Source organism: Vombatus ursinus, unplaced genomic scaffold, assembly GCF_900497805.2.
Source record: "Vombatus ursinus unplaced genomic scaffold, bare-nosed wombat genome assembly UNPS02010548.1, whole genome shotgun sequence".
In the NCBI taxonomy this organism is placed as follows: domain Eukaryota; kingdom Metazoa; phylum Chordata; class Mammalia; order Diprotodontia; family Vombatidae; genus Vombatus; species Vombatus ursinus.
In genome coordinates this window covers 15,383,069-15,396,150 of record NW_020950326.1, presented here as the reverse complement: position 1 = coordinate 15,396,150, position 13,082 = coordinate 15,383,069, and the positions used below count along the sequence as shown (strand labels likewise).

At 38.6% G+C, this 13,082-nt stretch overlaps 1 protein-coding gene across 1 annotated transcript in view; it reads left to right on the top strand.

Annotated features, from left to right (window-relative positions):
- Nucleotides 1-10,894, top strand: part of ERCC3 (ERCC excision repair 3, TFIIH core complex helicase subunit) — a 46,317-nt gene extending 35,423 nt beyond the window's left edge. Inside the window, exons 13-15 of the mRNA XM_027854691.1 lie at nucleotides 3,983-4,101; nucleotides 9,526-9,678; nucleotides 10,400-10,894. Of these exons, the coding sequence (XP_027710492.1) occupies nucleotides 3,983-4,101; nucleotides 9,526-9,678; nucleotides 10,400-10,534 (407 nt within the window). The 3' untranslated portion in view covers nucleotides 10,535-10,894. The remainder of the gene's footprint in view (nucleotides 1-3,982; nucleotides 4,102-9,525; nucleotides 9,679-10,399) is intronic.
- Nucleotides 10,895-13,082: the final 2,188 nt, after the last annotated feature.

The window sequence follows — 13,082 nt, the reverse complement described above, 5'->3', positions numbered from 1 at the left end:
ACTGTCCTGCTTGTCTGTGCTTCCTTCTGAATTTCCTTCTTTTCGTTTCTGTACATTTTTAGATGACAATATTTTTGGCATCTCTATTGCTGATCCTCCCTGCCTCCTCTCTTCTCCCTCCCCTAACCCTTTCCCCCCACATTGAAAATTGAAAGACAGGAAAAAACTCTTGTAACAAACATAAGCAAAACAAATCCACACAGTGGCAATGTCCAGAAATGTATGTCTCTTTCTGCATCGTTTCTGTCTCCTCTATGTTAGGAGGTAGGTAACATGCTTTGATTGTAGATCCTTTGGAGACATGGTTGGTCATTTCTTTGATCAGAGTTCTTAAGGGTTTCAAAGTTTTTTCTTTACAGTGTTACTGAGCTTGTATAAATTGTACTCCTGGCTCTGCTCATTTGACTCGGCATAAATGCATCCTACCCAGGATTCTCAGAAACTGTCTCCTTTGTCACCACTTACTGCAGAATAATATTCCAATAAATTCATGTTGCAATTTGTTCAGCCATTACCCATTTGTCTAAGAGGCACTTGAAGACAACTGCCTTATCTTCTAGATCTTTACTTTTTTACCTTGAGCATCAAAGTTTGCTTGTAGCTCTTCCATCCCTGGTATTCTTTTCCCTCTTAATGTCCCTCTGCCATCCTCACTTGTTTCCCTATTCAGTTTAATGTATTTCTACACCAAACTATGTGTTTGTGTGTGTATGTACGTAACTTTCATTTATCCTTTTCAAATGAGTTTGTTATCTGATGCCCCTTCACCCATCCTTTCCTCCATTGTTTCTGTTTTTCCTCTCATACACCCCAATTAAGAGAAATAGCAAATTTCACTCTCTTCTTCCTCTCTGCATTAGTGTATTCCTTTTATTCTTGCTTCTAATTCTTTTCTTCAGACTCTCAGTACTGAACTCATCAATTTCATAGGCCCCTTGTTTTTCTTATTTAACTCTCTCAGTATCCTTTGAAGACATTAAAGCTCTGAAGGAATCATTTCTTCTCAGCCTGCATAGAGAAACACCACATTAGCATACAGCTCCTTCCAGTTGCTCAAATAAATATACCTCTAGGTCTCTCTGAATTCATGTTTGTGTCTCAGAGTTCCTACTACTCAACTCGGTTCTTTTTGGTCTTTTCATGAGAAATGCTTGAAAGTCCTCTGTTCATTCTTTTTTTTTCCCCCGATAGAATGATACTTAGCTTTGCCCAGAGTAAGCTTTTCTTGGTGTAAGCCTATCTCTTTTGCCTTTTGGAATTTTGCATTTCAAAGAATTCCTCTCATTTTCAGTAGTAGCTACCAGGTTTGTGTGATCCTTACTGTGGTCCCTTAGTACTTGAACTGCTTCTTTTTGGATGTGTGAAGTATTTATTTCTTTGATGTGGAAGCTCTTGATTTTGATTATGACATTCCAGGAATTTTCTTTTTGAATTTCCTTCATGAGATAATTGGTGGATTCTTTCTATCTTCACATTGTCCTTTGGTCTGGGCAGTTTTCATTGATGGTTTCTTGAAATATAATGCTCAGGGGTCTGCCCAGGGCAGTAACACTCCAAGATGCCATAGGTCACAGTAGCTGTGGCTTCGCAGGTGCCCCCCTTCTCCACTACTCCAGTACAGCCTTTTCTCATGACAGCTCTGGCACCTGGAGCCCAGCATCCCCGCAAGGATCCCAGTCGCAGCGAAGAGTGAAGGGCAAAAGATAAGTCATAAATATGAGGGACGGCTGCACCTTCAAAGCCCTGCTGGCTTGTATCAGGAATTTAACTTTGATGCATTTGTGATGTTCATTGACATCTACATGGACCTTGACTCAAAATATCCAAATGGCACAACTACAAGAGAATTTCTTAAAGATAAGGGGACAGAGGAATGTCAGTGTGCCAAAACTTAGCTATCTTAGGGATTGTATTTTCTTGCACTATTTGGTGGAATCTTGTCAGGGAAAATACAGCTGTAGGAACATAATCATTAGTGGCTGCATCATGGGAGGAGCCATTGATTTTAAAGCTGATTTAAAGGCCAAGACTGTCAACTATTGAGTTGAATTTGCTGTTTTCTCAGCTGCAGTTCATTACAGTTTCCTGTAATGAGACCTGGAGGAGCATATCACCCCTGCACTGAACCCTAAAGCTAATTGAAAGACTGGTTCCGTTGACTATGGAGGTTTTGGTGGCTTTTTTGTTTTGTTTTGTTTTGCTACAATCAAATCATTACCTACAGTGAGAGCAAGGAAGGAGCATAATGTCCTAGCACCTGAACCATTCAGTGGAAGAAAACAGGACTTTAAATATTGTTCCCATGAGTATGAAGGACTCGTTAAGTTTATTTCCCTTCTCGAATTGTTGGTGATGTGAAGGGGGATTTATTGGTCACTGCCCCTTCCTGAGTAGTCACATTTGATTCTTCCCAGGTCTTGGCAACTTGCTTTTAGCAGTGGTCTCTGGTCTTTCCAGGACTCCACCTAGAGAAATGTCATAGGCAGAGTAGCTCCTTAGAACAAATCAGAGGACAGTTTGTTGACTTTCAGGAATTACTTACCTCTGCATTTGAATCTTCCTGACTATAGCTATCCAGTTTGCCTTTGTTACTGCTAAAATAGACGTGGCAGCATTCTTTACTGTTTTGTTTTGGAATTCATTGAAAACATTATATCGTAAAGCCCCCTGGCAGGGGGGAGGCAAAGTGGAAGGGCAAGGGACAAAATAAAGCTTATTCATTCCATCTACCTCATTTTGTGACTAGAGAATTGTTCATCATTTTGGCCACCACCAGGTCATCCATGTTGTGGAAATTATGTGTTTAAATAAAGTTTGAAAAGACTAATTTGAAGAAAAAAAAAAAGAAAAATATAGTGTTAAAATTTTTTTATCCTAGTTTTGACTATGAATCCAACGATTTTTAAGTCATAATTTTAAATTATCTCTCCTTGACCTGTTCCAGGTCTTTATATATATATGTCAGATATCTTACATTTTCTTCTATTTTTTTCAGTCATTTGATTTTTGTTAGAAGATTTCTTACTGTCTCATGAAATCGTTGATTTATGTTTGATCTGTTCTAGTTTCCAGGGAGTCCATTTCTTGGGTAAGGTTATTCTAATTCTTTCCTCAAGAGATTTTATTTCTATTTTTTATTTTGTAATTTTTCTTCTAGATATTTATGTGGTCCTTATAGAAAAAACTTTTTTTCCCTTTGAATCACTGCTTATAGTTGTTACAAAGTTACCACCTCCTGTTTGAGGTTCTCTAGACTTGTAATACTTGTGCTAATCAGTGTTTTATTTACTTTACTCCCTCTCCAACCTTACTTCTTGAAGTAGGGCTTTATTCCTAGGCTGGCTCCATCCCATACTATGCTTTTAGATAAAATAATTGTCTCTGCTTGGTCTTGCCCTGAATTTCTATGCTGACTTTCACCTGTCAGGATTAGGGCACATACCCCTTCCCCAAATCTTTGAAGTTGAGAGTACTATGTCTTCCGGGCCCCCTATGTTATCCCAGCACCGACTGTTAGACATTTCAGAATCCTGGGCTTGAATGTCCCTAGTCTTGAGCTCTATAGTGCTGGTTGCTGCTATTCTCCAGAACTTCTGGGGCTTTCCAAGCATCCTCAGGCTTTCTTCAGGGAACCCTCTGTTTTTATTGCCTCAGGACACAAAACCTTAAAGGCTACACATGTCCCTCACCATTACTAGTCATACTGGGAGGCTGTGCTGGTTTATTGCTGACTTTGCTAGTCATAGACTCCCTTATTGTCGGGCTTCTGGTCGACCTCTTGTACAGTTCTGGGATGGAAGATGTCACAGTAATTTCTCTTTGGATATCTGATCATTATTCAGTCTGGTACAAATGTTGTGGTCTAGATGGAGTGGGTATATAGTAGTTGGGCAGTTTGCCTCCCATTCAGGTGCCATCTTGGTAGGAAATCTCACATCCTGTTTTTTTGGCAAGCTAATATTTACTGTCTCATGTCCCCTAGGAATGGTTGCAGAGGAGTATAATGCCTTCTTCTACTCACTAGTATCCCAGGATACACAGGAAATGGCATATTCAACCAAGCGGCAGAGGTTCCTGGTCGATCAAGGTTATAGCTTCAAGGTAAGCAGTACTGGGTTCCTTTTCCCATTAGGACAAGTGCCTTATAAGGAAGCCTGTTGTTTCATCCTGAGAGGGAAGTAGTGACCACTCTCAGTATTTGCTTGAGAAAAACCTTAGGCATAGAGAATCCCTAGGTAATTAAAGATCTTAAATAAGTCTTTCTTTGTCTCTGAATGAAGTTGTTGGGTAACTAATTAGGAAGGTACTCAATTGGGGGCTTGAAGAAAAGGCTTTTGTGCCTTTCTAACATAGTAACTAGAGGACAGAGTTGGATTTCTTTGGAATAGAGAGGAAAGATTGAAAAATGAAAATTGGTGGCTAGTTGGAAAAGGAGCTGAATATGTTGAAATTTGGCATGCTTTAGAGGTTCTGCCAAGATTCTGAATCAGATTTAAGGTTTGGAGTAGGGGTGAGAGTATGTGTAAGAAAAAAAAGAGAAAATTCAAGTAAAAGGATCCTTAAGGGCCTTCTAATCATCAAAAATAAATTAACATGTCTTAATCTTTCTTGCTTCCACTCTTGTACAGCACTCCCCCTTACCCTGCACATAGGGGTACTCTGCAATACTAACCCTTTGGTTTGCTGTAGCTAGGAAGCAATAGGCTGAGAGAGGCATTTAAGGCACATTATTGATCATTTAGATCAATGTATCAAAATCACTTAGATCCCTAGATGGGGCAGTACATAGAGTGTTGGCCTGGAGTCAAGAAGACTCGTGAGTTCAAATCTGGCCTTAGACATCTATTAGCCGTGTGACCCCGTGCAAGTCACTTTACCCTGTTTGCCTCCGTTTCCTCATCTATAAAATGAGCTGGAGAAGGAAATGGCAAACCACCCCAGTATCTTTGCCAAGAAAACCCCAAACAGATTCACGAAGAATCACACGTAACTGAAAAATGACTGAACAACAACAAAATCGACCACTTAAAAGATTTTGTGGGTATAGGTTGTTGTAGGTTGATTCATATCACTGGGAGATTTCAGGATTTGGACTTTCTTGAGCCATAGCTATCCTTATTGTGCATAGAAAGTCAGTGGCATAATTTAGTATCCTAAATGAATTATGTGGGGAAAGAGTGAGCAGAGGTGCTGCATGTTCTTGGCACACCAGAGAAAGGTTAACTGCCTCTTTCCATCCAACCACCATCTCACAAATCTGTTAAAAATAATACTAAGTAACTTATCTTTAGAAAGGACAGGATTTACTGTCTGCTGATATTGAGCAGATTTTGTCTTAAGAGAATGGTATGGTGGGTTTTGGTGGGGTTTTTTTTTTAATCTTCAAAACCAGATATAGTTAGGAAGATTAGAAGAGGGGCTGATAGACGACCAGGACTGGGTCGTTTGGGTTTGGGACACAGTTCTGCTAAGGAATTTTTTCGTAGTCTTAAGTGTCTTGTTCAAGGAAAAGCAAGGGGGCCAGTGTCATTGAATCATAGAATACATAGAGGGGTGTAAGTTGTAAGAAAAAGGGTGCAGATTAAGAAGGGCTTTGAATGCCAGAGGATTTTATATTTAATCCAGGGGGTGATAGGGAACCACTGGAGTTTAAGGAGATGATATGATCAGACCTATGCTTTAGAAAGATTACTTTGATACATATGAAATTAAGGGAGGCCCTTCACCATCCTGGTTACCCTCCTTGAGATGCTCCCAGGCGTTTTAATGTCCTTCCTAAACTCTGGTCCCTAGAAGTGAATAAGTCTCCAAATATGATCTGACTAGAGCAAAATACAAAAGGACTAAACTATACTTAACTTAATGCAGTCCAAGATCGCATTACATATTGAAGTTTTTTTGGCAGCTGCATCATACTGCTGACTCATATTGAGACTTGAAGTCTCCTTATCCCTCCAAATCTCTTTTGTACACATTACTGTCTACTGTGCTTCCTCACCTTAAGTCTTAAATGTCTTACATGAGTTGAAAAAAAATACTTCTAGAATTACATTTTTTTAGCTCATGTAAGACTTTATATTTATCTTTTTTGGACTTTATTGGATTAGCCCAATGTTTTAGCCTATTAGAAATCTTTTTAGATCCTACCTCTTCCATCCAGAATATTAACTATTCCATATAGCTTTGTGCCATCTGCAAATTTGATGAGTATGTTATCTATGCTTTTATCCAAGTAATTGATAAAACTGTTAAAACACCACAGAGTTGACCACAGATCATGGGGCATTCCATTGAAAACCTCCTGACAGTTTCAAATCAAACTCTCATTGACTTAAGACAGCCAGTCACAAATCCATTTAATTGTATTATAGTCAAGTCTGCATCTCTCTATGTTTCCACAAGAAAAGTATGAGCTCTTCTGTCAAGTACTTTGCTAAGATCTAGGTAAATATGTTCAACAACAACAGCATTTCACACACACACATACATCTCCCCTACATGTATGTTGTACATATTTATGTTTCCATTTTACAGTAGGATATAAATTTGTTGAGAACAGAGGCTTTTTCATTTTGTCTTTGTATCCCCACCACCTAATATTGTCCTCTGCACATAAAAGGTGCTTAATAAAAGTTCATTGGATTGTTAGAAATGATTTGCCCAAATCACACAACTAGGAAATGAGAGAACTGGAACATAAAACCCAGGTCTTCCAGGGCTCTCTCTGCTCTCCTATGGCATCCTCCCAATATATGTCAAGATTTATTTTAAGAGCTGGAGCATAAAACTGTCTTCATTGATGGCTAATAGGAATGCCTAGATTTCTTGTGCTTACCTCTGTTGGGTAGTGGCTAATGACCATACAGGTGTAATTTTATTTCATTTTTTTTATTTTTATTTTTCTATTTATTTATTTATTTATTTATTTAGGCAATTGGGGTTAAGTGATTTGCCCAGGGTCACACAGCTAGTAAGTGGCAAGCATTTGGTCTGAGGCGGGATTTGAACTTAGGTCCTCCTGACTTCAGGGCCGGTGCTCTGTCCATTGCACCACTTAACTGCCCCCAGGTGTAATTTTATGACCCAGAGAACTGAATTTGTTGGAGGAACTCTGTCGTCTCCATCATGGAGGTGAATAACTTTAGTAAGCATACCTTACCATTGTTGCATCTTCCAAGGAATCCTGAAAGATCTTGATGTATGGATGGGTGACACCTTGATGTAAAAGAAACTATGAGGCAGCATTTTCCTCTCGCAGATCAATTTTTCTTCATACTCAGCAAACAGTAGGAACAATGAGATCTTATATTTCTCTACCTTCTTTAGTTAATTGTGAGATAGTAAAGAAATTATCCATTTTTTAATATGACTTGTTAAAAATTGCTTATTCCTTACTAAGATCTGACTTAGAAGATTTTTGTGTCGATGGGAGAATAGTCTAATAGATCAGTGATTATTAATGTTTTCCTGGTAACCCTTTTTCAGTATTAATATGGTCCAAGCTTTTTTTATATCTTTCCTTCTTTTAGATAACTGGTATATAAATCCCTTCACACTTATTTCACCTCCGTGACTCTCCTCTTACACTTAGTCCATTCTGACTGCTTGTCCAGTTTTTGTTCTCTTTAGTGTCATTTTCTCCTACTGTGTGTATTGTGATATTAGGGTCCATCCATGTGTGGTAATTCCATTATCCATGATGCAGGAATCAGTTTGTTGAAAAGGTTTTTGCAAATCTTTTGCATTTTTCTTCTGTTCGTAGTCTATTTTCATCTTTGAATGCTCTTAAAATGATTTTGCTTTATTGGATATCTTGCAAAGCTTTCTTTAAACTGGTTTAACCTTTTACCCTTTCACCCTACTTTATGAGACAATATTGCTCATAATTATCCATCATTATTTGTAAGATTTTACAGATGAGTTTATAGTCTAACTTGGTGTTGTCTTTGCCAAATCTGATGTTTGCTGACTAAAGCATTTTCTCTTTTGATCTTTTGTGAATAATTTACATTGGTTAAATTTCTAGGTAAAGTTGTGATAGTGTTGATATCATTTCTGATGTCTGTTTTCCATTTTTTATTTTCAGTAACTTCTTTTATTCAGCTTTGCTTAGTTGAGTAATTTTAAATGTATAACATAAAATCTTTCATTATTATTCTTCCTTTTACAAATTCTGACCTTAGTTCTTATGATTCATTGTTCTGACTCTGTACAGACAACTGACTCAGGGATAAACTCCCACATCAGTAACAAGTTTTTTCCTGTCTGTTAAAATGTAGCAGGTTTGTGTTTTTTGGGTGTTCACAATGTCCACCACCTAATAATTCATCTCTTAAAATAGGTTTTCATTATAGGAAGGCATGAGGTTTTCTGCTTGATTTCATTTAAATAGCAAATGCAAGCAGAGGGGAAGAGCTACATGATTCCTTGGAAAAATAAGAGAGAAACAGCAATACAATGATCCAACATAATTTCAAAAGACTCATGATGGAAAAAGCTATCCACATCCAGAGAAAAAACCATGAAGACTGAATACAAATCAAAGCATACTATTTTCCCTTTTGTTCTGTTTCTTCTTTCACAACATGACCAATGTAGAAATATGTTTACATGATTGCACATGTATGACCTATATCACATTGCTTGCCATTTTGGGAAGGGGGGATAAGAGGGAGGAAGAAAAAATTTGAAGCTCAAAATCTTATAAAAAATGAATGTTGGAAACTATCTTTACATGTAATAGGAAAAAATTAAATAAGATTTACAAAAAAAAAAGAGGAAAATGTAACAACAGGGAGAAGGGAATAAGTATTTATATAGCATCTCTTATGTGCCAGGCGTGTTACTGAGCACTTTACAAATATTACCTCATTTGATAATACAGTACCATCACCTTAACCTGAAGGAGTGCATGAATATTTGAGGATTATTGTTCTTTTCTTCTTCTTATCTCTGCCACTAACTACTTTATTGACTTTGGGTTTATTATCCCAACTTATGAGTCGCAACTATAAAGGAAGGGGGTTGGACTAGATGAGATGACCTCAAAGATGCTGTCTAGCTCTTTGTGATCTGTGAGTCCATCCCCACCCCAGAAACCTGCTGGCCTGTTTACAGTGTACCCAGAGTCATATTCATGTATTAAGGACTGTTACCAGATGTTCTTTTGCCATGCAACTCTCTTGCTGTGAAACCAAGGTGCTAGGCCTCTTTCTTAAGCAACACATAAAGCTTGCCAGTGAGAAGACAACTAATTAGAAGTGACAAATGCAAAAAAATATATATATATATATCCCAGAAGAAGACAAAAAAGTTCAGAAGGGGACAAAGCAGGGCAATTTTGTTGTTCTCTTTTCAATTTAACATACACTTTAAAAAAAAAAAGTTGACGATTTCATATACAATCTTGTGTTACTCTTTTGTAAGAATGTCAAAATTTGTTGATGGTTATTAAGTTCATAATGAAGGAAATATTTTCATCACTACCAGAAGAGAGCAGCTTCTTGTCGCCTTTCTGTTTTACAGGTAATTACAAAACTCGCTGGTATGGAGGAAGAAGAATTAGCATTCTCATCTAAAGAGGAACAGCAGCAGCTTTTACAGAAGGTCCTGGCAGCCACTGACTTGGATGCTGAGGAAGAAGTGCTAGCAGGAGAATTTGGCTCCAGATCCACTCAGGTGAGTTGGCATAAAGCCAGGCATTGTAGTCAGTCTTGTTTGTGTGCATTTTAGGCTTCAACATACCCAGAAGACAAGGTTCTTAACGTTTGATTTCAAAGAAGTAGATGTGATTTTCCCCAGTGATTTCATTTGTTGAGTCCATAGAAGAAAATGTAATTTAGAGCTATAAGTTAGTTAAATATCCTGGACTGCAATCCCACCCTTTCCTTTAACTAGCTGTGGGATCTTTGGGCAAATCACTTGATCTTATTGAGCCTCAGTTTCTTCATCAATCACATTATAATCCCTGACCTATTGACCTTATGAGGTGATTAAGAATCAGTTAAGATAATAGGGAGAACTTCTTTGGATTGTGTCTTTTCTTGTACTCTCCCTGGCTTAAAAAACTCATGGAAGACATCTGTCCTGCAAGCTCACAGATATGAGGTATATTTTGGGCACCATTTGAGTTAGAGGTCATTTATCTATCCATGACCTTTAAGGAATAGTCCTGAGAAGTAGCCTACTTGTGAAGCCTGGAATTAGGACTTTTAAGATGCTTCCAACTTTGCTACTGTTAACACATAGTTTTTGGATATTATGATTAAGATGGAAATGAAGTAGCCCTCTTTTGTCCCTGGGAAACTGGTAACACTGCACTTCGTTACCTATTTCAATATTTTTGCAGTGGCTGTCCCCCATGTCTCCCTCCTCACTTCTGTGTATTCTACCCACTCAGGTGTCCCGTCGTTTTGGCACAATGAGCTCCATGTCGGGGGCAGATGATACTGTTTATATGGAATACCATTCTTCTCGAAGCAAGCCATCTGTAAATAAGCATGTCCACCCACTTTTCAAACGCTTCAGAAAATGATGTCAACATAAGCTACTTTCAAGGACTGTATATTTTGAGCAACAGTTTCAAAATATTGAAGGATGAAGCTGATCCTTTGGATTTCCAAAGGAATGCTTTATTTTCTGCTAGCATTGGCTGAGTTGGTCCAGATTAAATAACCAACCTTAGCCACACTGAGGAAGTGTTGTAAATGCAGCAAGCTCTTGGTTACAGCTTTGTGGTACTCCATGAATAATAAAAGAAAATTATTTTTGTCTTTTCTAACCACTTTTCAAATGCAATTTGGAAAGAGGCTCTTGTGTGTAAAAATTTGTAACAGTATTAAAGTTTATATATCTGAAGGTTCTACTAAGTGAACATTAAACATTTACAAGAAAAGTTAAATGTCCTCTTTCCATGAAAACTTTTGATTCCCTTATTCACTACTAGATATCTGTCACCTTAAGTGGGAGATCTGTGGTTATTTATACGTGAATTAGATCACATATATACACACCTGTGGATGGTTAGTTCGGATGGATAAACCAAGATAATGGACTCTTTCCCCAAAACCAGTAGCTTTATCCTATTTTGGGGCCACTGGCTGGGTCTTGAAGAGGCAAAAGTGAGAGGGACCAGTCAGATCTGCCCCATACATGGAGAAACAGCTCAAAGCACAGGTTCCTATTAGTAATGAGTTAATTGCATCATCTTCAAATACGTAAAGGACATTTGTTCTCCAAATGTCAAAATATACTCCCTCTGGCTCTCATGTTTTTTGCTTTACCATTTCCCCTAATTTTTCTAAGTGTTCTTCCTTCTCCTATTATTCTTAGTGGGAAAGAGGAAGCTAAGGAGGGAAAAAGCAAAAGGGCAGAAAAGCTTCCAAAAGTAAGCTGGGAATATAACCCTGGTTCAAGGAAAACCTTTTTATCCTGGTTAAGTTTGGTTAACAGCCTAAGTGGCCTTTCTATGTGTGTCTATATTTTAATGGCAAACAGTGGGTGTCATATATGCTTTTCATAGCTGTGTAAAGTGAGATCCTGTGTTAAATGGCTCCTTGGCATTGGTTTGGTTGGGTTTTTTTCGTTTGTTTGTTTGTTTGTTTTTGGTTTTGGTTTTGGTTTTTGGTCTCTCCCAAACCCCTTGCAATTCTAGAACAGCAATCCCTTTTCATAATTGCAATAAAGCATCAGTCTGAAAGCAGCTTCCTGGTAAACCCAGCAGCCCAGCAACTCATGATGAATTAGAAGACAATAATGCCTTTTGTTATGATAAGATGGAGCTATTCCTGGGACACTGCTCTGCAACTACTTCCACGAATCCCATTTCTCAGAGATGACTTTTGTAAAAGCTCTTGTTTCTGTAAGAAGGAAGCTCCCTAACATCACAGAGGATAGTTCTGTGTTCTGTGAATGATGCGAGGGTATAATCCTGTTTGTGAGACATCCATACTGTGCTAAACATTACGTAAAGCTTACCTATGTACCATTCAGACCATGCATTCAAGAAGTTGTTAAAATCCCGGTGCCCTTTGCATTTCAACTTTCAAACTCCTTGTCCAAATGCAACCATTCTCTCCTAGTTACCAATGAGCTTTTAATTGTCAAATCTGATGGCCTCTCAATCCTTATCTTCTTGACCTCTTCAGCACTTGAGCAAGTCAAGTGAACAAGCATTAAGTGCTTACTGTGTCCCATGCTAAGCAATGGGAATACAATACAAAGAGAAAGAGCCCCTACCCTCAAGGAACTTATATCCTACTGGGGAAGATAACACAAAAAGGAAGCCGAGAAGCGATGGACGGAAAAGGTACTGTAGTGGCATGACAGAGAAGGTCTAGAGAGTCAGATGTGGAGCCTAGAATGGAATGAAGACATGGCTGGCCTTAGCACTTTCCTTAAAATGGGGATTCTGGGAAAAACCAGCCCATCAGTGGAAGGGGCCATAGGACCACACTCTCCTCCTGGACACTCTAGGTTTTCATGACTGCTGGGGTTTTTTGTTCTATCTGTCTTATTAATTCTTGGTCTCCTTTGTTGGATCATCACCTGCTAACTAAATACCAAGGTTCTGTCCTTGGTCCTCTGCAAGCTCTTGGTGAGCTCATAAGCTCCCATCACTTTAATTATCTCTGCAGATGACTCTCAGAGCTCTACATCCAGCCCTAGTCTTTCCCCGGAGTTCCAGTCCCTCATCACAAAATTCCTATTTCAAAGTGATTGTTCCAAAGGTACCCCAAGCTCAAGGTGTACAAAACAGAACTTAGTTATATGCCCAAACCCAACCCTCTTCCAAACTTCCCTTTTTCTGTTAAGGGCACCATTAGCCTTTTCAGACACTCAGGTTTGCAACTGCAGTGACATCCTTGACTCCCCATTCTCCTTTAGCCCAAATATCAGTCAATTGCCAAATGTCATTTCTACCTGTACTCACATTCAGCACCCTAGATCAGACTATTATCACCTCTTCCTGGACTGTTGCATGAGCTTCCTAATCTCCCTGCAATCTGCCCCCCAAAGTATAGGCCTGACCATGTGACACACACACACACACACACACACACACACACACACACACACACACA